This window comes from Anomalospiza imberbis, chromosome 1, assembly GCF_031753505.1.
Source record: "Anomalospiza imberbis isolate Cuckoo-Finch-1a 21T00152 chromosome 1, ASM3175350v1, whole genome shotgun sequence".
NCBI classification, from domain to species: domain Eukaryota; kingdom Metazoa; phylum Chordata; class Aves; order Passeriformes; family Viduidae; genus Anomalospiza; species Anomalospiza imberbis.
The window spans coordinates 61,459,804-61,485,182 of NC_089681.1; the positions used below are offsets into that span (position 1 = coordinate 61,459,804).

Genomic DNA, 25,379 nt, shown 5'->3' on the forward strand with positions numbered 1-25,379 from the left:
CAAATGGGAATATGCTGTGTTAATTTTGCTTTGTGTCTGATGAGCTCAATGTGCTCAAGAGTCAGAATTATATATATATCCCATATAGCACTAGGATTCCCAAGCATTTGAGGTTCCAGAACTAATTTAGAAAAGATTTTACATGGTTTGCTTCCTTCTGTAAGCAGTCCAAACACAAAAACAAGGTGTGTTCATGTTTTGATGTGAGGACAGAAAAGTCAATTTTCTCCTGTCTGGTTTCAAGTAATTGCCATTTTATTTCACTAGTTCTATCAGAAGGTAAAGCTTTGGTAAGAAATTGATGTAGGCATTTCCCAGTTCTCTTATCAAACCTGCAGATCATGTTTCACAAAATCATAATTACACTCACACCTACTGAACAGCTGCCCAGTTCTGGCTTGGAAAATGGGACACCTTACATGAAATACTTGGGTAACATCCCACAGGGACTGACTTTGTGCCTCTGTCTATGACTGCATTTAATAAGAAATATTTTCATCCATCTTGATGGGTACTGGATTGGCTGATGTGCTTTTGTAGAAGAAAGATACAACTTTTTTGCTCAGTACAGCACAAATTCATTTTTGTTGCTGTTTCTTAATATCATTTTTAGTGTGACAAGATAACAAAAAAAGAATTAAAATCAATGAGCAAATTACAAAAATTGCATTTTTATGTTGCTTTTTTGCTGAGCACCAAATGTCATTATTTTTATCTAAGAGTATATTTTCTTATATTACATGAATGTGTGTTTTTGGTCAATGTAGGTAAAGTTGAACGTGTGTGTCTCTCAATTTTTTTTTTTTTTGAGGGTGAGCATATCTGGATAGTTTTGGATGGACCTGTTGATGCAATATGGATTGAAAATCTGAACTCTGTTCTGGATGATAATAAGACCCTTACTTTGGCCAATGGAGATCGCATTCCAATGTCCCCCAATTGCAAAATTATTTTTGAACCTCACAACATTGACAATGCTTCCCCTGCAACAGTTTCTCGTAATGGGATGGTCTTCATGAGTTCTTCAGTGTTAGACTGGAAGCCTATTTTAAGGGCTTGGCTGCAGACACTACCGGTCACATACTCCAATGTCCTATGGAATTGCTTTAACGCTGTATTTCAGGTACTTAATTAACTACTTCAGAAAAAAAAAAAAGTATTTTTAAATCTTTTTTTTTAATGAAGTATTGCTTCTTCCTAAGTGCTCTTTCAATTATTTACATTTCTTTGTTTATCTAATAAACTAAAGATGGAGGGTTAAAAAAGGAGAGAAAATTATCTCTATCATTAATAAATGACTGAAGCTATAACAGATGAATAATCTGAATGTTTTGTCTGCATACAATAGTTGGCAATGAATTGTTAAGCCTGTGATTATTTTATATTGCATGTTGGCAAAACAGATACTCCCTTTGCTTGTAATTTTAATACAGCAATTTTAGTTATTGTTAGGAAACACAAAGGAAGTGGGTAAACTTCTTATTTTGTTTTAAATATAATGAAGTAAATTCAGAAAGAAATTGAGCTAGTTTTACTCTGGTGCAACAGGAATGCATTTGATCCATTAGTTATTTTTGTTCTATAATTCAAATTAATCCATTAGTTCTGGTAGTTCTGTGGTCTCTGCTGCTCTGAAGCTCTGATTACAGTTCTGGAGATCCGACTATAGTTGTCTTGTCTGATTTTATTATCCATGTTTCTGTTCCAATGGAAATTTTTGAAACTACATCACTTTGATACATTGTTTGACTAAATTGTGTTCAATCAGTAGATCCAAAGCAAGAATCCTAAATGTTTTTCCCCCTCTGTTTGGCCTTACCTTACTGAATCATTAGAAAGGTTCCAGCAATATCATGGATGGTTGCATTCAATAGTGGGTATAAAAGCATAATCTCAGTAGTATACTTCCATCATATTGAAATATTTATTTTTGCTTTTGAATGATTTTAAAGAAATAGTTATGTCTTTTCAACCTTTAATTGTTGTTATCTTCTGATTTCCTCAATATCTGTAAAAAAATGCAACTTCCAACATACCTTGGCTTTCCATCAGCTTGCTTCTGCTTTTTTACTCATGTAATTGGTGTTGAATTTCACAGGGGCTTCCCCTGTAATATTTTTCATTGCTCTTGCATTTTAAAAATGCATTTTTAATGAACTTTGAGTGACATTTCAGAAAGCTTTTTATAGATCATGGTAAAAGCAATGATTGATATAGGATTAGAATGCCCTGAATGTTAACATATGTCTTCTAACATTCTACTTTTCATTTCAGTGCACATTTACTTCAAAACTAATGTTTAACAAGCTATGCATTTTGTTCTATGTTCAAAACATAATGATATGACATAGTATTTACTGCAGAAGCAAGAGAAACAATTCTGATAATGAGTTTTAAAATATGCTTCCAAAGTAATGTATATGTGGGTCAATTTACTGCTTCTTTGCCACAATTCTATTTATATTTTGTGCTACAACTTGCTCTGAAAACATAACAACACTTAAAATGCCCAAGCCTGAAGCAATAGTAATGAAGTCCAGAAAAATGTGTATTTTATTAGATTAAGAAATGAAAATGCAGTGAAATATGAAGTTAGTTCAGTGCTGAAGGCTAGATTTACAGCTATCAAAATGTAAATGAAAGCTGTCATGCTGGCAGTTCTCTTTCACTTTTAATGTGCTATCTTTGCTTCTCAAATAATAGAGGCAATAAAAGTGATTTTACAGATGAGAGCAACACTACTTTTGTGTTCACATGGCTCTTTTTATAGTTATTATTTTCTGCCACATTAAAAAAAAGATAAAAATCAAAAAGAAAATTTTTGAAATAAGATTCATCAACAGTGGTAGTCAAACCCCAGATATAGACCTTGGTGGTTTTAATGCTAGTATTACGAAAAACATGGATATAAACATCTTAAAAAGATCTGATTTTTCAAAGAACATGAAGATTAGAGTGTAGATGGAAATATAGTAACCTAGGAGACTCAGTCTTAAGTAGACATATAAAGACTTTCTGAATTTAAGACAAAAGCTGTAATAATTCCAATCTGCTTACAAAACACTCGTTATTTATGCCGACCAAAATAGTATTTGTCACTGCAAATCTTCATGTTGGATAAAGTAATTCTTAATAAAGGTACAGCAGATAGCAGTAATGGAGGAGGAAAGAGCAGAGAATAATAGCTGTGAATCAGTGGAAAGAATGTATTTATTCTTTTAATGTATATTATGAATGGTGCTGTAAGTTACCATTTTTTAGGCATTAAAAAATGCAAATCAAAATACAAAAGAAAATAATTCCAAAACCAAAACCAAAAACAAACCCCAAAACCCAACCTGATTTCAATTTTACATGATCTTAGAATCCTTTCTATTTCCACAGGATTTTGTTTAGAACAGCAATTGAGGGGCTGGACTGTCTCCCTCCCTTTCCCAATTCTTTCTTCTCGACAACATTTCCTGCTTCGCAGTATTTTCAAAAACACTCCCATCCCTATAAAAAGTCTCTCTTAAATTTAGAATCTCCACTGCCAATTCCTGGTCTGTGAATGATGTTGCTACCTGTAAGCAACAGAATTGCTTAGCTGATGGAAATAATTATCTGAGACAGTTTCAAAGAAGTGAAATAATTAAAATAGTTACCCAAGTGGTGTTACTGAGATCGTCTGCAAAGTGTGAAGCTCAAACCAGTGATGGATATTATGTGAATAACATAAGTTTTAGCACGTCCAGGTATTGTTTAAATAAAAAAAAAAAAAAAAAAAGTAGTAGCAATTTCATTTTCAGATGTGACTAATTTTCTTCCTCCACATTAAATCTCACACTAATTAAATTTCTGTAAAGGCTGCTACTGTGCCTGGAGCATAGAGCTGAATATATAATCCAAAGATTTTTTTTTACCTTTAATATTTAAATGCTCATGTTAAAATTAATATTACAAGTATTAATAACTTTCTATCACTGAGTTGTTCTTTTGCTTGTCCAAACTCTTTGAATATGTTACCAACGTCCTGAAGAATGTTCTGTAGTTCACTGAGTTCTATAGTGATTGTACTTTGTGCAAAAGGATCATTCTTTCATATGAATGTTTAGCATCTGACTTCATTTTTCAGCCTCCTTGTAAAGATTAGCAAATTGCTGATCCAAATTCTTAAAAATGTATGTGTATTTGTCATGACCCAACTCATTTTTCCAGTCCCCCTATCCAAACAATTAATGCAAATTGCTGTGTTAATCCTGCATCCTTTTTTCAGCCATGTATTGTTTTAAAAATTGTAGTAGTAATAAAATACTAGCATATATGGAGCTGATTTTTTTCCATAAACTCAAAGAAAAAGAAAACATTAAAAAAACCCTTCATAAACTACAGAAATCTCATTGGAATCATAAGTACCATAAAACTAGTTCTGGTGAAAATTGGGCTCTTGATAGTACAGAGTACTTTGACGCATGAAATATCTTTATTCTGTGTGTTTCAAATCAATTATTAAACCATTTACAGTGCCCTATGAGACATCTGGTCTATTTTACAGATGAAGAAGCTGAATCTCAGTGAGATTTAGCTCCAAATTCTAAAAGCCTTAGATTTGAATATCGCACAGTGCTTGTGGGCACTCCCCTGTGGCACCCATAACACCCTCAGTTACTCAACTGAGCATCCTATGTGCCACTGGGGACGGACCACGCATTTTTGAGGGAAAGCCACAAAAAGGCAGCACACAGAGGTGGAGGCACTTGTGCTAGTCAGCAAGAAATAACAAAAGAAGCAACCTGATAGAGTGGGGAGCATCTCTGCCCATAGTGCGGTGAAGGAAGTAGATGACCTCTAAGGTTCCTTACAACCCTACCTATTCCATAATTCTGTGTATGCTCACACTCAGATTGTCTTCTTAGACCACTTATCTATAAGCTCTACTATAGCTTAAGGTGCCTAAATGAGTTCTTGATCACAATATATATTTTTGTTGTGTATGTGTGTTACCTGGTATTCTAGTGGGATGGAACTTGGGAGTATGAGTAAAAATATTGATTTATTCTCTGTGACAATAAATATCAGCATAGGGCACTTGGAGAACTTCAGTGCAAAAATTAAACTGAGAAATGAAGCAAAGCTGGTGAGCATGTGGGTAAACATCTCAGTGATTTTTTTAAAAGTATCTAAGTAAATTGTTTATGTCTTTGGGCAACTGAATGTTTTCTTTGTCTTAGCTTTCTCCCTGACAGGACATAGCATCTATAAATGGAATTCCTCCAAAATTACTATCTCCCATAGTATCCCTGTTATACCTTCACTTCCCAGAATGAATGGGCGGTGTTGATTTCCAAAGATTAAGAGGGCAAATAGAACTCACAGGGAGAGTATTATATTACAGACTGTTGAATGAAGGTGGAAGTAGGTTATAATTTACATCACTCTGTACTATTGGATGGCAATTGATATTTTAAAATTTTACTCTGCAAATCTCAGGGAGGACTTTACATCAATTTGAAACTTTGCTCAAGATGTTGCAAAACACTTGGCAAAGACAGACTTGGTAGCCAACACTATGAAGAAACCTGAGGAAAGTCCAACTTCCATTAAAATAAATTCAAAAATTCTTTTTGGATCTTGCCAGGATTCTACAGGAAAATGAGAGTATTGGTTTCAAGAGGGACTGGTACAGTATGGTGCAGTCAGAACAGATCAGACAGATAGAAATTTATAGTGTCAAGCTTGTGCCTTATATATATATATGTATCATCAGTGCTTTTATCTTCCTACTACAAAAATATCAGTGGTAGATTACAATCTCTAGTGGAGAGCACAAATGGCAGGCAGATCCCTGAAGTAACTGAACAGCATTCTTCAAATTGCTTTTCAGGAAATTACTCTGTGGAGCTCATATGAGTAGCTCTGCTGGCTCTAGTACATCAAAGTTATTTTTCTAGTATGCTATTGTTAGAAAAAAAATCATGGTCAAAGTCTGAATATTTACAAGCCCAGAAATGGGGAAAGTTGTTGTTTGGATATAAAATTTAGAGTATATTTGAAAATAAGGAATTGATCTCATCTAAGAATAAATCATGCCATTGAAACTGGTAAAGAGAATCTTTAAATAATGTTTTTTTCTTCCCAGGATGTGATGGATTTTGTTTTCTCTGCTGTGACACCAAAAATGTCAATTTTAGAATGTATGTACATCAAGCAAGCTATTGACCTCCTGCAGGTAGATATGGCATCTGTTTTTCTCTCTTTTATTCTGTGATTCGTTCTAGGAGGGCAGTAGTTCTATATTGCATCCACTTTGCAGGGTTTACTCTCTCGCCAAGATGAGAAGCAGCTCAGTGAGGAACATATTGCTCGCTTGTTTGTTTTTGCTGTGATGTGGTCAGCTGGAGCCCTCCTGGAGGCAGATGACAAGCTGAAAATGGAGCTGTTCCTACGGAAGCACTCTGCAGTGAAAGAGCTTCCAGCTGTGAATGGAGCAGAAACAATGTTTGAATTTGTTATCAATGCCTGTGGACAGTGGGAGCACTGGTCAAAGAAGGTTCGTATGCTGCAACACAGTGGGTACACAAGATGCATTTGGTAAGAGACATTTTATCTCCAACCTTACATAATTTATTTAGGAAGATTAACCCTACGAAATTCTCAAGAGCTTCTTTTTTTGAATGATATTTTTCTTTTCCCCATAAATATCTTCGGCAAAGAACAGAAACGTGCATTTGAAATAGCTTTGGAAGTGAAGTGGAAGTGATCCTAACTCCGTATACTGTCTATCACCCTACTCTTTCTAAATTCCAGCAAGGAAAAGCTTTTATCAGGCACTGGAGGAATGAAAATATCCTGTTAGTCTACACCCTTTTAGAAAAGCATGACAAGATACTGATTGATTACGAAAGGATGCTTGGCTTTCAGGAAGAAAAGTTTTGCTGATGTAAATTTTATAAAGTACATTTGATTTTGTGTTCTGATGCAAAGTGATTGTGTGGACAGGTAGGAATTCTCAAGCTTTGCATGTCTTTCTTATGCAGGTCTCTGAATATATTTATCCTAAAGATTCAGTACCAGAATATACTTCCATTCTAGTTCCAAACATAGACAGTGTCCGAACAGACTTTCTAATGCACACCATCATGAGGCAAGGAAAAGCTGTTTTGCTAATTGGGGAACAAGGAACAGCAAAAACTGTTATGATTAAGGTAAGTGGAACAGAAAAACATATGTAATATGTTAGTATGATAACATTGCAATAGTTGATATTGGCACAAATGTCAAGCTGAAGTTAAGGATAGTTTGATTTTTCTTCAGGGTACATACTGGCATTCCTACTGAGGCATTTTGCCAGTACTCACATGAACTACAAGCAAAAAACCCCAAGTCTCTACACTTTAGTATAAAGGTTTCTTTTAAACTTTGCTAACCGTGGTCACAAGGTCAGATGATAAACCCTCTTTCCTATGCTTTCTTTTCTTTTAAGTAGTCTAACAGAAGATTTTGCTAAGAAAATGTTGATTCTTGGAGGATTTTTTATTTTCCTGTGCTTTGTCGGTGGTGCCATGTATGAACTGATCTTTTGTACACCCTTGTTGGACAGCCTTTCTTCAAAAGCCAAACAGAAGAGATAAAAAGAACTTCCTTCTTTAGTTAGAGTGGTTTTCAGAGGGTAAATTTACTGTTTATTATCTGCTCTATTAATTTCTTCACTGAAAAGGACATGTTCTTTCTCTAGAAGGAAATAATAGGATTGCTATTAACACATACATGGTTTCTGTATTATAAAATGGTGCAGATTAATCATATGATACAAAAAATGTAGTAATTTAATACAGAAAAGTCAATAATCAAAAGGCTGAACAAACCCCGAAGTCATACCAAACCTGGCACCCCTTATTTAAAAAAATGGAAGCACAATGTTTTTCAGTAGGGTTTCTGTGTTTTTCAGGGGAATGTGTGGATTCTTTGTTCAATGAGAGGTAGCTAAATAAAGCTGATCTACTGTTGGGACAGCTGAATTGGTTATACAGGCATCTGTACCTCCACTGGAGGATTTGCAGAGGTCGTGAAATGGAAAATAGCTGAAAACCACTGGCCTAAATCGACCTTTGGCTTTCTTAAAATCTGGAGCCATTTTGTGTACCCCGGCCATGTGCTCTCTGAGCCCTGACGGAGAGCGAGTTGTACCCGTGCCAGCAGCCATTAATGCTATTTTTTCAGCATAGCTGTCGATGCCAACAGGCATGCCGGTGTAATGTTAGCTTCTGTTCCTGGCACCAGCTGAGAACTATTTTAGCGGAGTGAAGAGGTGGGGTCTGGGTGGTGGTCTTGATATTCTGCATACTGGATTTTATCCAGATACTGGCAACCTCCAGCCTTCAGCTGCCATTCCTGTCCCTAAAAATAATGGGAATTGATTCTTGGGAGTTGCTTACACTGAGTCTATGCTATCAAGCAGAGTAGCAGATATTTGATCTCATGTAAGGTTAGGAGTGAATGATAATTACCTTCACAACTGTTCCCCTTCTGCTTTCATCTTCTGTAGAATTTTGTTTTACTACACCTTGTGGAAAGTTCCAGATATAAACAGTTGATTGAATGAAAAAGTAAAAAGAGTCTTAATATAGAACACTTCAGGTAGTAATCTGAATTAATCTGAATAATCTTTGGTGTTGAGTAAAGCATTAGTATAAATCAAAACAAAGAACTTAAAATGGAATGTTAATTTAAGACCTTTATTCTCTGTACTATTAATTCATGAATTGCAGAAAATTTTAAAAAATAATATTAAACTGGCAAAGGACAGTTGAAAATTCTCTGATATTTTAACTAACAAAAATAATCCTATTCAATACCCTCTTATTTTTCAAAGATAGTTCTCATTTCTGTACTGTGCAATATTACTGTTGCCATGCAAACATTCTGAAATGCCATAATGATAAAACACAATTTTTTTTTTTTAATGGTTGAGAATTTGTAGTTGCAGTTTGTTGGCCTTGGCCAGCTGCAAGACCATTACCCAGCTGCTGATTGCCTCCCCTTCCTCAACAGGACAGGGGTTGAGGTAAAGACAGGGAGCTCCTCAACTCACCAAATACTGACATGGGAAAAACATTTGACTTGGTGAACACTTTTGAAATTTATATATAATTAAAAATAGGATTGGATGGTGAAAAACAAATACTGAAAACACCCTCTTCTCTCTTCTTCTAAGACTCACCTTTAGTCCTTCATCCCTGACTCCTCTACCTCCTCCCTGGCCAGCAGTGCAGGGGGATGAGAAATGGGGGCTGTGGTCAGTCAATAACAGGTCCACTCTGCCTCTCCCATCCTCATGTTGCTCCCTCCTCCTATGTGGGATACAGTTCCTACCAGGGCTGCAGTTCTTCATGAACTGTTCCGCCATGGGTCCTTCATGATGTCACAGGTCCTATCAGCAAGCCTGCTCTGGTGTGGGCTTCTCTTTCTATGGGTCTGCAGGTCCTGCCAGGAACTCCAGCATGGGCTTCCCATGGGGACATAGCCTCCTTTGGGAATCCATCTGCTCCAGTGTGAGGTCCTCCATGGGATGTAGGTTGATCTCTGTTCCACTGTGAACCTTGATGGAATGCAGGGGGACAACCTGCTTCACCATGGTCTGCATCACAGGCTGCAGAGGAATCTGTGCTGGGGCACCTCCTGCTCCTCTTTCTGCTCTCACTTTGTTGCCTGCAGGGCTGACTTTCTCACAGTTTTTGCACTTCTCAGTCAACTGCCAGGCAGCATTTCGCCCTTCTTGACACAGGCTGAGTGTCTCCAGTGGGTCTGCTGGAGGTGGCTGGCATGGGAAAGCCTTGTCCTCCTCTTGCCAGGGGGTGCCCCACAGCCCTGCTGCCAGCACCTGGGCACCCGCACCTGGCACATGAGCTTTGTACCAAGTGTTGGAGTCCTGAGGAGAGGTCTGAGCACTGACCTGCACCAACCTCTCAGCTGTGAAGAGTACACACCAAAGACAGGACTGTTGCATCTACATTGCACGTGTGGTTTGTCATTTATGTGAGGTCTGAAAAAAAAACTCTTTCTGGAGGGCACCTTTTCTTAAACTGCTATCACTGTATCAACAAAATTAACAACATTCATCAAAATGTTTTGAGGGTATCTAGCTGTATCTTCCTTTCTGTTGTCACACAGAGTGTATGTCTCACTGGAGTTCTTAGAGCACTTCATCAGTAAGGATATAGATTTATTTTTCTGACGTACCAAAATGGGAACATTTCTAGTCAACCCTCTTATACAGATAAGAATTTACTTGCAGAAGAATCAAATCTTTAAATAGAAATTATGTTGGAAATTATGGAATTTTTAGTGCTACTTCTAAGCTCCAGGACTGCTCAATCTCTCTCTCTCTCTCTCTCTCTCTCTCTCTCTCTCTCTCTATATATATATATATATATATATATATATATATATATCCCTTTATCCCTTGGTGTGACTCTAGGGTTACATATTTTTATTATAAAACCTCACTAAACATGAAAAGTGGAACTTGCTTTGGGGCATCCTCACCAGCTGTGGGAATTGGACATATTCATAAAATTCAAGGATTACTTTCTTCATTAAGAGAAGATAGCTATCAGTAAATGTGATGTAGCTGGGTTTAATTTTATATTGCCATTCCTTTACACTGCTTTTGTTTTAAGAGTTTTGGTTTTGTAGTGTACACAGGAAAATGGATTTGGTTTTTCTCTTGTTCCTTGCAGTCTGCTGTAATAGATCATCACTAACAGCTTAAATTTAGAAAAACCCTGACAATTGCTAAGGCAAACTTTATTTGCATCTTAAGTTGGCATACATCTACTTGTTGCAATACTTAATGAAGTCTATTAGGAGTTTATAAATTTTAATACTTAAAAATTTTATGCAAAACAGTAACTGACAATTAGTTTGTATTTCAAGTTGCAGATGGTGTATTTATCTTAAACTGTGTTTCTAGACTTTGAAGTTAATAGCAGGACTGAATTTTTTGCAGGGCTGCTGAGCATCTATGTCTCCTTTTGTCTTCATTCACCTGGAGTCACTGATGTGCTTTTAAAAGTGGTTTATCTTGCAGAATTACACAAGCAAGTACGATCCTGATGTTCACGTGACCAAATGCCTAAACTTTTCCTCTGCAACTCTGCCACATATGTTCCAAAGGAGCATAGAAAGTTATGTAGGCAAAAGAATGGGCACTACACATGGTCCTCCAGCAGGGAAGAAAATGACTGTCTTTATTGATGACATCAACATGCCTCTGATTAATGAATGGGGTGATCAGGTAAAAAGAAAATATTAATATTTTGGAGTTGGTGGTCTTACCATTGTTGCTGAAAAGATGGGATAGGTTAGAAAAAAGGTATCATAATATGGATTAGAACAAATATGTGTACTAAAAACAATTTCCCCAAGCTGGTTTTTGACATGACTAATAAGCTGTCAGTCCCAAAAGATCAAAGACAGCGTCAATCCACTTGGTGCAATCACTGTAGTACTTAAGCATTTTGTTTTGGTTGCATACAAAGCTAGTAGGATTTCCAAAGTAGCAGTCCTGAGAACCAGTCTGGGAAAGGAAGCATGCAAATCCAAGAAACACTCAGAGATTTTTCTTTGATCTGCTCTTGACTTTAAATTGCAGTTGCTATTATGTGAAATCTAAGCTGGTGGTGAGGCTAAAGAACAAGACTTATGAAGAAACTGGGGTTGTTTGGGCTCGAGTAAAGAAAGCTCAGATGAGATCTTATAGGTCTCTGCACTACCTGAAAGGAGATTGTAGTGAGGTCAGTGTTGACAGGACAAGGGGAAATGGCTTCACATTGTACCGGGTGAGATTTAGATAGGACATTAGTGGAAAATTTCTTCATCAAAATGGTTGTTGAGCCCTTGAACAGATTGCCCAGAGAAGTGGTGGAGTCACCACCACTGGAGGAGGTGGTGGAGGTATTTAAGAGAGATGTAGATGTGGCACCTGGGGGCATGGCTTAGTGGTGGATTTGGCAGTACCAGTTTAATGGTTGGACTCAATAATAAATAAGTCCTTTCCAACTTAAACAATTCTATGATCACAGTTGACATTAAAGACTAGCAAGCTGTCTTGAGGTATTGATGAAAGAATACTTATAGACCTATACTCTGAAAATATGACTTAAATTAAAAAAAAAAATCTACTGAGGAAAAGCAATTTCCCTGCTTCCAGTACAGCTCTGTACTCAATGTCTCTGTGCAAGTGGACATGTGACTACATATTGTGCTAAATTAACTGTTCTTTGTCACTGTCTAAGCACCTGTGTCAATCTGAAGATATAGTCTGGATTGAAAATTTAAAGTTCTGTCTTCTTAAATTGAAATTATCCAAATTCAGTTGAATGTCTGACTGCATGTCCACAACTACTTAGCACATGGAGCTTACATGCAGCCAGTGCACTGCATCTGAGTGCTTGTTTGCCACATCACATGATGACAACCCTGAAACACTCAACTCCTCCATTCCTTTTTTTTTTTTGTTTCTGGCTATATTTAGATCACCAATGAGATTGTAAGACAGCTGATGGAACAGAAAGGTTTCTACAGTTTAGAGAAGCCAGGGGAATTCACAAATGTGGTTGACATCCAGTTTGTAGCTGCTATGATTCACCCTGGGGGAGGTCGGAACGATGTCCCACAGCGCCTGAAACGCCAGTTCACCATCTTCAACTGCACACTGCCTTCTGCTTCCTCTATTGATAAGATATTTCAAACAATAGCTGAAGGCTATTTCTGTGAACAACGACATTTCCCCACAGAAGTATGTAAACTGGCTTCAGCATTAGTATCTACAAGTCGAAAGATTTGGCAAATGACAAAAGCAAAGGTAAAATTACATCTATTAGGCCCTTGAAACATCTTTTGTACTGTACCTTTTGTACTGTCCTGTGTGTTCGTAGTTCATATTGTGAAGCTGTGAACTGTGGCTGTAACTGGTGGCTGAGGCCTCTGTTCTGAACTGGATGCTCTCAGCACCAAGTTACTGATGAAAATCCTAATGACATGCAGTGTTTTCTCTAGCTGATATAACCATCACATTATATACATATAATATAGTAAGTATATCTGATACGAAGATTGAGAGATCTTCCAGCTGAGAAAATGTTGAGACCACAAGGAACCAGAAATCAAAAATTAGATAGGAATCTTCCGTAAAATCTGTTTTGGATTGTGAGAAACCTTGAAGATCTAAATATTAGGAAAGAAGTCAAATTTGGCAGAGAGGGAATCAGTTAGAAACAAATAAAATCTGATATTTAGTAATTTATAAATATTAACTTTTTTCAATTTCAAACAGACTGTTAAAAACATTTGACTGCAATTTCTGGGCAAATTTTGCTTTGAAAGAGACAAAAAAAATTAGGTATAGAATGAAATTTGAAAAGAACAAAACTACAGCATAGAAAAGTGTGTCAAATTTGTTCTTCTTCTGAGAAAAGTGAAGGAGAGTGGTGGAAAGATAGGGATTTGTTAAATTCCTGTCCAGAAAAGGTTGGTCAGAATTTCACAAACAACTCACTGTAGACGTATACTTGGTTTATACACAGAGAAATAGAGGAACTTCTAGTGAAACTATTGACTCGTCACTATTGACCAATATATTCAACAGAACTGGTGCTTATTACTATTAATTAACTTCTTTTTCCTAGAGCAAATGTAGCTTTTGCTAGGTTGCAAATATTTTCCCAAAGACTGTTTTCTCAAACAGTAATTTTTCCCTTCCCTTCCCTTCCCTTCCCTTCCCTTCCCTTCCCTTCCCTTCCCTTCCCTTCCCTTCCCTTCCCTTCCCTTCCCTTCCCTTCCCTTCCCTTCCCTTCCCTTCCCTTCCCTTCCCTTCCTTTCCCTTCCCCTCATGAACCTTTCCTCAGTTGTTCTTGGAAAGGACATGATCTGGAAGAAAGGGCAGGAGCAACACCACAGAATAGGCAATATTGACATTTTTACTGTGATCTTCAGTGCCATCATTAACTTACCTGTCTTGGCTACTCTTCAATGCATGTTCCTGGGACTCGAAACAATGAAAGAAACTCAGATGAAATCAATGTGAAATTAAAGAGCTGGTCGTTGCTACTGTTGTTTCTTCGTTTTATGGTCACCTCTTAAACACCAAGCATGTATTTCTGCTTTAACGCAAGACCAGTTTGTGAAAATATCCACATTCACTTTCATTTACTAATAAGTAGAAAATATTTTCATTTAGCAGTTATTTGAATATAATTCATGACATTATTTTGTAGATGTTGCCAACTCCAGCGAAATTTCATTACATCTTCAATTTACGAGACCTCAGTCGTATTTGGCAAGGAATACTTACAGTTACTTCTGATGTCTGCCAGAGCATCAGTGTTTTGGTAGCCTTATTCCAACATGAGTGCAGACGTGTTATTGCAGACAGGTTCATCAGCCAAAGTGATAAAGACTGGTTTGAAGATATGATGAGGAAGGTAAGCAAATAGTATTTTAGTATTTGCCACAGAAAGAGGCCAGTGACATATTTCATTACTAAAGCAATATTGTTGTAGATTGTTTCTGAGGAACATGGTCAAGAGATGTTTGGAGATAAATGCATGGAATTATACTTTGTGGATTTCTTGCGTGATGTCCCGGAGACTGCTGGAGATGAGCCTGATGATGCGGAGTTGAAGGCTCCTAAAATTTATGAGCCTATCCCATCTTTGGATTACTTGGCTGAAAGATTACAGATGTTCATGCAACAGTACAATGAAACTGTCAGAGGATCAAAGATGGATTTAGTATTTTTCAAGGTACTAATGCTTGTAATTGTATTAATACAGAAAGTGCCTGGTCTTTTGCTCTTAGTGATACATAGGTCTTGTATGTTTCTCTCATTATTTTGGGGATGGCTCAGAACAACTAGGTTGTTTATACAGCGCATGTAAATGACTGTGAATGTCATCTTGCTTTCCTGAAAGTCACCTCCTTGTCAAAGGTCTTGATGCACAATGTTTTCTTCAACTTTAGTTTGGGTGGCTTGATAGAATAACTACAGCAGTTTAAAAAGAAATGCCTATAGTGCACTTGTATTTTACTTTTGTCAGCCTATTTAGAGAGCTTGTAAATAGGTCAGCTAAAAGGCTGGAGGAGTCCTTTCTGCTTTTCCTTCTGTTCCCTAAGGGGCATGCCCTCAGCTCTGCTGATGACAAACTGTGCATATGACACAGTACAAGTTTGATACAAGAACATTTCTCTTGGGCTAGCCCTGCTGGCCACTGAAGTCAGGGGGAAATCTGTTGATTTTGAGGAGTACAGAACTGAGTCTTTGGCATAGGTTCCTGAGAAGCCATCTAGCTGTTGGGAAGCAGTTGCTTGGAGACATGCTTCCAGTTGATTATGCAATGCATCATTTTTGCATCTCTTCATCCCCTTTTCTCTCAATACACAGGATGCAATCATCCATTTGATTAAAATATCACGGATTATTCGTACTCCACAAGGAAATGCATTGTTGGTGGGTGTGGGTGGATCTGGAAAGCAGAGTCTGACCAAACTAGCATCATACATTGCTGGATATGAGAGCTTTCAGATTACTTTAACAAGGTAACACAATGCAGTGTACTTGGACATATGCTCCTTAATTTGCCATAGAAATGAACTCCTTACAATCAGCTTAAAAAAATGCAAATCTCTCAAACATTTTATCCCTCATTGTAAACTACATTTTTGGTCTTATATAGCCAAACTGCATTATGACAATTTCTGTTAATGTCTTAATATTTTGTAGTGCTGGAATTCTGTAAGTTATAGAAATTTGAAGTGAAAGGGAGTAGCTACTGTCTTTCGTCTTTGTCTCTTTTGACATAGGGTTTACAGGGCTAAGCAATAAAGACCAGCAGAATATATTCTCCTTTGCAAACTATTTAAAATGCTGAGGAATATTTAGAGAGACATATCAGGTCTATGAATAATGTTATGAGACTTCTGATGAAAGGAAAGATAAAGAAAGACATATCACAATCTCTTCCTGTGTCCCAGAAGCAGAAGAAAGGAACACTGAGAACAAAAAAGGAGAGAAAGAAAAAACCCAAAGTGATAGAACAGAATCCCTAGATTTCCAAGATTAGTAAAACAAATATTAATAGTGGCAATGAATATGGAGGGAGGAAGAATGAAATTAGCAGTGAAGAGTGGATGCTGGGTCATGTTTTGTCTCTAAGTATCATTTTCCATAACTGGTGTTAGGATATTAAACCAGATACACTGCTATTCTGACTCAGTAGAGAAATTCTTATGTTCCTATCAGAATAACACAAATCACTGTAATAACTGTAGCCGACACATACAAACTGAAGAGCTGGATTGTTTTCCAAGCTCTGCAGTGCTTGCTTCAGGGTTATTTATAGAGCATAAATAAGATGGAGCTGAAAGAGAATTGGGACACTTCCTGTGTGGTATATCTAATATGTGAAGAATGGGTTATGTTTGTATTGCATAAATTACTTCTGATTTGAAGAGATTCTTGGAAATAAGAGACTGATTACAAATAAAAGAGGTTAGTAATTTCAGCTTTAGTTGGCGGGACAAAATCTGCCATTTTATTAACCATACTTTATATCATTTTATATTGCACAATCTGAAATGTGTAGTTGAGATTGTGTTGATTTATCTGAATCTTACTTACTGTGTGCACCACCTGTAAGACACATAACGACAGAACCAGTCATGGTCTCGATTTGCAGAAGAGCTGATCAACCCAAGTGATAATGTTCAAACATAATTTCTGGGGCTTGATTTTAGTTAAACCATATAACACAATAAATCCCTCAGTTTAATTCTCTTTTGTCTCTTAATAATTTCCTTTAACCTGCTCTCAATATCTTCAGAAGATAATCCAGCTGTATTTACGTAATGGTTACAGGTATCATAATCTACTTGACAACTTAATCCAGCTGTATTAACATATTTCTAATAAAGAATTTACATCTGCAAACCATGGGGATATAAAACAGCATCATAAATGCCTTAGATATAGTATTGCTCTCACCATACTTTTTCCCAGCACATTATTTTGTTGACTTCACCTCATTTCACATCATTTATATTACTGATCATTCACTTTGGGAAAATCTTTTTGAAAAAGAAACCTAAAAAATGTAACCAGGAGCTATGGTATTTCTTATCTAGATTTCTTGTCTAGAATTTTTTTTTTTCTTGCCTTAAGGAAGCTGGTCCAGATGATACGTATCTCCTAAGGTGATCTGTAAGTCTTGTTCTCTCTTTCCTTAACCCTTTTCTATTCCAGAACATATGCCACCAACAACCTTTTGGATGATCTGAAAATGTTGTACTGCAGTGCTGGTCAAAAAGGAGAGGGTGTTGTCTTTATATTCACGGACAATGAAGTCAGAGATGAGTCTTTTCTTGAGTACATAAACAATGTTTTGGCTTCAGGTGAAGTCTCAAATCTTTTTGCACGGGATGAAATAGGTGAAATCACACAAGACCTGATTCCAGCAATGAAGAAGGAGTACCCAAGGCTTAGTCCCACTGGTGAAAATCTTTATAATTTCTTTCTTGCTCGAGTTCGGAATAATCTGCATGTGGTTCTTTGTTTTTCTCCTATTGGGGAAAAATTCAGAACTCGTGCACTCAAATTTCCAGGTTTGATTTCAGGCTGTACCATAGACTGGTTCCAGCATTGGCCTAAAGATGCTCTTGTAGCAGTTGCACAGCATTTTTTAGCTTCTTACCATATTGAGTGTACAGATGAAGTGAAACAGAATGTTGTTAACACCATGGGAACAATTCAAGATATTGTGGCTGAAAAATGTGTTGAATACTTTGAACGATATAGGAGACGAACTTTTGTCACACCAAAATCTTACCTGTCCTTCATTGGAGGCTACAAAACTATTTACAAAGAGAAGATTGCCAGTCTTGGAAGTTTGTCTGAACGCATGAGAACAGGTACTGTAAAACCTTCTTGATTTTTCTTTCTTTCTTTTTTTTTTTTTTTTTTTTTTTAAGGGTGAGAAGAATCTGATGTAAAAACGTGGATTTAGATTGCGAGCTCACGTTCATTTGGAAGCAGACTCATATATTTTCAGCTGCATTGTATGTGATTACAAAACATGCAGATGTTTTGTTTCCATGAACTTTATGAATGTGCAGATTCAAGAGGAGTTTTGGAAATAGTGTTAGTTAGCAGTTAAAATACTTGAAACTCCTGCTTTGGCATGTATGTATGCCAAGGAACTAATGAGATCCTACTTTTCACATGTAAGCATGCCATGAGTAAATCTGAGAAAAGGTAATTAAGTGCTCATATTCAGTCCCTCTGAAGAATACTTTAAAGAAAGAGGTATATGCCAAAGGTATAATTTTAAAAACATTGCTCTGCACGAGGTCTTACATGGTAAAGCATTAAAGGGTCTCCTAAACTAAATGCTATTTGGAAGTGAATGTGAACTTAAATTGCAGACCTGCCCTATGTACACATAAGTCCAAAGGTAAAGGGTGGCTGGCGGGCTGGCTGGAAGAACAAAGGTGGGGTTTTTTGAGCTAGAAAGATATATATGATGCATTTACATTTGGAGACATGCATTTATATATGAGGATGTTTATACTTAAGAGATTTTCTCATAATTTGTTCAAATTATTGGAGCATTGTATTGCTCAAGAATCTGTAGGTTTTTTTACCCTCATCTCATCTGGATCTTCATGTAATGCTGAATTTAGAAGCTCAGCCTACTCTCCTTGTGTCTTCATTTTCATTGCCAGGTTCCTCCTCTTTGTTTTGTACAGAGTACAGCCTAGTACTTTTCATGTTCTCACAGATTTCAGAGATTTCACACACAGTTCTTAAGAGTGTCATTTGCCATGCTAATGTTTTTGAGCATGTGTTTAATGTTTAGTTTTCTTCTCATGTATAAGAATATAAATAAGTGATCAAGTGACAGATTCTGAATGCTTTTGTGCATTAAAAAAAATTCCCCTGCTGAATTTAGTGTTCAATCAATGAGATTACTCACTGGTGTTCCTAAATATGAATCTGAGATATTTATTTTAAATATCCACATTGCTTCACTAAGGTTACTTTCTCATAGGTCTTCCTGTTGCTAAAATGGAATTTGTCCACCACAGGTCTTGCAAAACTGATGGAAGCTGAGGTTTCTGTAAATCAGCTTTCCAAAGAGTTGGTTATGAAGGAGAAAGATTTGGCTATAGCTTCAAAAAAAGCTGATGAAGTTTTATTGGAAGTAACTATGAAAGCCCATGCTGCAGAAAAAGTTAAAATGCAGGTGCAAACAGTAAAAGACAAGGCTCAGGCTATTGTGGATGACATTGCCATTGATAAAGCAGCAGCAGAAGAGAAGCTTGAAGCTGCCAGACCTGCACTAGAAGAAGCCAAGGCAGCCCTGCAGGTCAGAAGCATATATATTCTGAGCATGCATGTAGTTAATGATTATTATGTGTAATAATATGGCTTGTGTTTCTAACTTGTTGTGTGGGGGGAAAAGGATCAAAAGAGTGACACTGACCTGGAAATCCTTGTAGAAAAAGCCCTGAAAACTGAAGAGGGGAAGAGGTAAGATGAGCAGTACTCTACTGTCAGGTAATAAAGCAGTCATAGAGTGGGACTATCTTTAGGAACTTTCTGCAGTTGTGCTTCTGAGTGACCTGCAAACCTGCAGCAACTGCATTACATGTACAGTCCTCCCAAAAGAACATAATTCTTTGCAATCAAGTGACTGCTTAAATAAATGGATTATTTTCTTCTATAATTTTTCAGACAATAAAGCCTTCTGACATTGCAACTGTTCGCAAACTGGGTAAACCTCCTCACCTGATAATGCGGATCATGGACTGCGTACTGCTTTTATTCCAGAAGAAAATAGACTCAGTGACACTAGATCATGAACACCCAGGTGTGAAGCCATCATGGACTGAGGCTCAGAAGCTAATGAATAATTCAGGATTTCTTAGTATGTTGCTTACTTTTCAGAAGGTAAGTAATTAATAGGGGCACTACTGCTTCAATAACCATCTTCAGAGTTCACATGTGTCTTCTACCATCAAAGGAAGTTTGAAACAGTTTTGTCTATCTATAGTTGTAGATACTTTCTTCTATTCTTTTTCATTTTCATGGTTCATTATCTCAGTAATTTTTCTCCTGGGTCATGCAGTGACTTCTAGCAGACAGAAGTATCCCAAGCACTAGACCAAATCTTGAGAAGCTTAGTGTTATTTTATTCAGTCAGCTCCTGCTTCTGAGTAGGAATTTGCCTTGAAAGGGCCCACTCTTGGCTTTTTAATGGCTCACCTTCTCCAGTGCTACCAGGCCTGTTTACGTGTAAGGCATTCGACAATTCTGTCTGCAATTTGCTAGGGAGCTAGAAGGAAATAAGAAAAAAAATGAGCAGGAAAGGTAATGATATGATTATGGAACTTTTAGGGTTCTTTCATGAGAAAAATAGTGAAATGAGGAATAATCTTATTATCAACTGTAAGAAAATAAAAGTGAACAGGTTTTTATTTCTGTCAGGACAGAAACTTTTGCAGCAAGGTTCACTGAACTGTGAGACAAAGGAAAATTCTTTATAGGGAAGAGAAGAAAGATGTCACAGGTAGCTGGATCAGAAAAAGACCTAGGGTAGAATATGAAATGGCACAATCATAGCCCAACTTTATAGTCCAGGAGACCAAGCAAATTTCAGCAAAACCTGGATTTTCTGCAATGTTGAAGAACATACTTTCATTTGTACGCTAATGTTTTAATCTACTTAGCTGTGCATTTTGCTGATGCCTTTTCTAAACTGCTGGAGTGTTTTTGTTGTGAAGATCATTCTCACTATCCCCAGGAGCCATTTCTCCCAGAAAGCCATATTGTGGAAACTTGCACTGCCTCTATAGACATTTTTTTCCTGGGGCTGTCAGTCTGGTCACTTTTCCAAGTGCTATCTCCACTAAACAGAAAGAGGAAATTAGTTTTAAGACAGCAAGGACTAATTATGCCCTCCTTACTCAAGTTTCTATCTAATGAGACTTCCAGAGTTTTGGCACTTATTAATAGTGCAGGTAGTTGGCAGAACATTTAACTCAGAGGAGTCATAACAAGTTCTTTGGGCCTCAATTCTTGCAGGAAGGGATACTGGTGAACATGGGGTAGAATAGTGGACTACTTCAACCCCTGATGATGTCCTTCAATGCTGCCTATTTCTCATTTTGAGCATATATGACATGAAAGCTCCTTGTGTCTTAGTGGACCACACAGCTTACTTGTTTGTGAGATTTTTGTTATTTCCTAATATTTTCTAGGCAATGAAAATTGTGGATGAAGAAGTTCATTGAGTTCAAAATTAATTACTTAAAAGAAAAAGCATGACATTTTCCAAGCTTTTGAACAGAGATTTAGGCCAGTGCTGATTGATCTTTGCTTCACCTTTGCCAGTTTGTTAGCTCATTATTTTTAGTAGGAGAATAAAAAAGTCAAAATTTTTGTCCAGAACTATTTTACATTTTAGCAAACAATCATAGTGAAAACATCACCATGGCTGATCTTGGGAGCAATATAGTGAATGTCTTTTTTATTAGAGTAGCTAAAGGAACAGATAAGTACAAGGAAGTCCTTTCTGCTGTGCAGAAAAACAAGAAAAGGGTAAAATGCTTGACAGTATGAATGGTGGATGATTTTTAGATGCATTAAAAGAAAGGCATTAATACATTGCCAAAAAAGGGGACGATTCTTAACATATCTATTGTTAAGCAGTCATTTTTAGACTGTATAAGCTCTTCTACTTTCTACCTTGCTCAAGGAGATGAATTCCATTTTCTTCTGACACATAATTATAGATTAACCACCATCATCAAAGATCTGGCTTTTCATATTCTCAGCAGATTGTGAAAGGGGGGAAAAACCTGGGATTAGAATAACAGCTGAAAGAAATTTCTTTCACAGTTAAAGAAAAAGGTTAGAAATGAAGACAGTGCCTTGCAGTGTCACCCTTTTCCTTCTGAAACCTACCTGTTTGGTTCCTTTAGCTGTGTTCACACCAGTGCCTGTCTGATGCCATGGTGAGATTGTTTATGGAACTAGACTAGAAGAAAATTAATCACTAGTTTTCTAACTTATATTTCTGTCATAACAGTTTCCAAATTAAATCACTGAGTGTTGGTGAGGGTATTAAAGATGGGGCAAAGACATCTGGTTGAGGAGGAAGGGAAGAAGGTGCAGTGTTGTAGCATCAATAACTTAGAACAGCTTAAATTGTCATGGAGCTACGAGCACTAGGAGTATCTTTAAAACTTAAGTGGGATATTAAAATACCAAATATTTTAAAGTATCTTTAAAACTTAAAGGGATATTAAATACCAACTCAAGTCAATCTGTTGCAATGGAAGTAGGAGTTATTTTCAAGGGTACACAAAAACTACTAATCTGTCCTTTATAAGAGTGAAAGGCGACAGCATTGCTTTATTGGTTTATTCTGTAAGAAGTGATACCCCATGGTTTTAAAAAGAAAAATGTTTCTGTGAAGCAGACCTTATTCAAAAACCCATTTTTAAAAAATTATTTTTTCCTTTCCATTCTCTAGGACTCAATTACAGAAGAAACTGTGGAGCTTTTAGAGCCTTATTTGGATATGGAGGATTATAATCTTGAGACTGCTAAAAAAGTGTGTGGAAATGTAGCAGGTCTTTGCTCATGGACACAAGCAATGGCTTACTTCTACAGTATTAATAAAGAAGTTCTTCCTCTTAAGGTATTTCATATAGATAATTTTATATTTTTGAGAGATTAATATAGTCAAGTGGAAAAAAATGTCATGTTATTTTGACAAAAAAAGAGATCCTTGTTTCTTCACACACAGTTGTTAAGTCAAGCACACAGAGATTTAATATGTCCTGGCGACTTTTTCCCCTTGCACACAGCTACCCTGTGGTACAGCTGTAACTTATGTGAACAGAGTAAGCATTCAGTTGGTTCTTTATAGAGCCTGTCTAGCTGTGCATGGGAGATAATGATACCTTCTCTGCCCTCAGAGTGCATGCCAGGCACTGTGGCTTCAAGAAAACTCCTCAGACCTACTGGCCTGGGAAGGAACCTACTTATTGTGGTTATTATAGAATCTGAGAGAGGAGCAGAGAGATCAGTCTTGGCACAGACACATTCTTTAAAGAATTTAGCTGGAATTCATCTCCCTAAAAAAATCTTGGAGTTTCAAATTACTATGTGCAAGTGTACATGCGTAATAGAGAAAGAAGTTGTGAGATATAGAATTCTGTTGAAACATTGAACTGAAGTAGAAAGGGATCAGCCGCTGTTGTGTGAATTCCTGTAGATAGCTTTATTGTCTTGGAAATGTTCCATTTGTGAGCACATTGAAAATAAGGGTCTTTGCATATTTATATAACGATTTATAGTCATTGCTCCTACAGTGAGTTTTATGGCTCTTTTCTGAAGAAATACATCCAATCTGTTATGCTTCCACTGCACTCGTGTTTGGTTTCTTATTGAATAAACCACTGTATCAATGGTACAGTCAAAACTCTCAGCATAGTCTTTAGTATACCTAGACAGATCTGATTCAAATATGTTAAAAGCATATTTTTTTAATTCAAGTAACTCAAGAGAATGCTGTATTTTTTGATATATAACTAGCTATTTTCTTTTCAAGTAATGGGATGTTCACTAATGAAAGCAGAATTTGAAATGTTACTATTGAGAGCTATAAAAGAGAGCAAGACCTGGGGGAAATAGTGGCTTTATATGCAAATTCAATCCTGAAAGCTGAAAATGTGCTCTTGTAGATTTTATTTGAATATATATGATTTAGGATTACATATAAATTTAGCTTTGTGTTCAAAGTACTTGCATTCTTGTCACACTGCAGCTCATAAAAAATGAAACATATATATCTTGGCAAAGTGGTGCCTATTGTCAGGTATTACAACAGTCACAAATATTTTAAAAACTGAAGATGACAGAGGGAGGGAGAAAGTGTTTAAAGTATGCAGGAGATATTGCAGGAAGCAGTGTAGTGATGCTAAGAAAATAATTGAAAATAAATGTACAATTAAACTGCATAAAGAACTAGCCCAGGCTAATCCATCCAGTGCTAAAAGCAGGTTTACTGAATGAATGAATCAGGCTGCATTATCCTAACTGCTGTTCTAGGATATAAATCCCCTTCAACACCTGCAAAATAGATTCAATATATTTTTAAATTGCATCTTAAATGAGACTCATTGCCTCATTTATCTTAACTATGACAACCTGTGAAAACTAATTACTAATGACTTATATTTTAGTGTGCAAAATTATTTATTTATATAAATATATATTGTAGTGTGCAAAAACTTATACATTATTAACTTATATATTTAGTGTGCAAAAACTATATATATATCTATATAATGATATATGATATATTGTAGTGTGCAAAAACTTATATTTTATACTTATATATTTATATTTGTGCAAAATTACCTAATTTCTAGGAATGGATACTGGCATTCTTTAGATAAGTGACCTGCAGCCCAAGGATCATTAGTTAGACTTTCCTGTAAACCTTCAGCACGAGGAGGAGCTGTTCATCCCCAGATTGATACCTAGTAAACCAGCCTGCTGCAGTAACCTGAGAATTTGGAAGCACCGTCTGCTCCTTATCCATTATTTGAAGAATATAAGAGCAGAGTGGAGAAGCCCTGACTTTTGCTGTGATACTGTTTGCGTCCAATTAAAATAATGCGTATAGGAGTATAATTTCCCATAGGAATGTCTGCAGTGACTAATTAAGTTCTCCTTAGGCTGTAATAGTGATCAAGGGAAGTTTGTTTACAGTTTATAAATTCTGTTTGATATTGAGGATTCTCCCTGTCACACTCAGTTTTAAGTATGAGACTTTATTGCCTTTTCTACTTTCATTTGTCTCCATGCTGAACTAAAAACCATAGCAAGCAATGAAAGGAAATCTTGCACCTGAAGAAGAGGTATTAGTCAAGGAGTGTTGAAATTTGATAGTTGTCCATTTAAATTAGGGTGTCCTTGACAAGGTGATGCCCACTGGGCAGGAAAACAAGCATGCAAGTCTGCATTCAAGGCCCACAGTAACTGTGGAAGGAAAGTATATATTTTGGGGGCTGAAGGGGAGGATTAGATCACCTAAAAAACCAGAGTGAGGTCAGGACATGTAACTGAACAGAAAATATGGAAAGTCTTTCCCTAGCTAGTACAGACAGTGAAAAGCAGATAAAAAATATGGTTTCTGTGCCTTTCAAAGGTTATTTTAATCCCAAAAAATGGTCACTGATAGCAAAGAAAGTGAGGCCAAGGTTTTATTAATGTCACTCTTGCATGGATCTGTTTACATGTGTATATAGGTATATATGTATGTGCAGGT

General features: G+C 36.7%; 1 protein-coding gene across 9 annotated transcripts in view; it reads left to right on the plus strand.

The window, feature by feature from the left end:
* LOC137476415 (dynein axonemal heavy chain 5-like) overlaps nucleotides 1–25,379 on the plus strand; it is a 149,226-nt gene that overhangs the window by 67,392 nt on the left and 56,455 nt on the right. For all 9 annotated transcript variants that reach the window (XM_068194727.1, XM_068194721.1, XM_068194694.1 and 6 more), the window contains exons 48-60: nucleotides 812–1,123; nucleotides 6,119–6,208; nucleotides 6,293–6,529; nucleotides 7,017–7,184; nucleotides 11,069–11,275; nucleotides 12,515–12,844; nucleotides 14,256–14,462; nucleotides 14,541–14,783; nucleotides 15,422–15,576; nucleotides 17,279–17,943; nucleotides 19,120–19,400; nucleotides 19,769–19,984; nucleotides 22,572–22,739. In XM_068194727.1, the coding sequence (XP_068050828.1) occupies nucleotides 812–1,123; nucleotides 6,119–6,208; nucleotides 6,293–6,529; nucleotides 7,017–7,184; nucleotides 11,069–11,275; nucleotides 12,515–12,844; nucleotides 14,256–14,462; nucleotides 14,541–14,783; nucleotides 15,422–15,576; nucleotides 17,279–17,943; nucleotides 19,120–19,400; nucleotides 19,769–19,984; nucleotides 22,572–22,739 (3,279 nt within the window). The remainder of the gene's footprint in view (nucleotides 1–811; nucleotides 1,124–6,118; nucleotides 6,209–6,292; nucleotides 6,530–7,016; nucleotides 7,185–11,068; nucleotides 11,276–12,514; nucleotides 12,845–14,255; nucleotides 14,463–14,540; nucleotides 14,784–15,421; nucleotides 15,577–17,278; nucleotides 17,944–19,119; nucleotides 19,401–19,768; nucleotides 19,985–22,571; nucleotides 22,740–25,379) is intronic.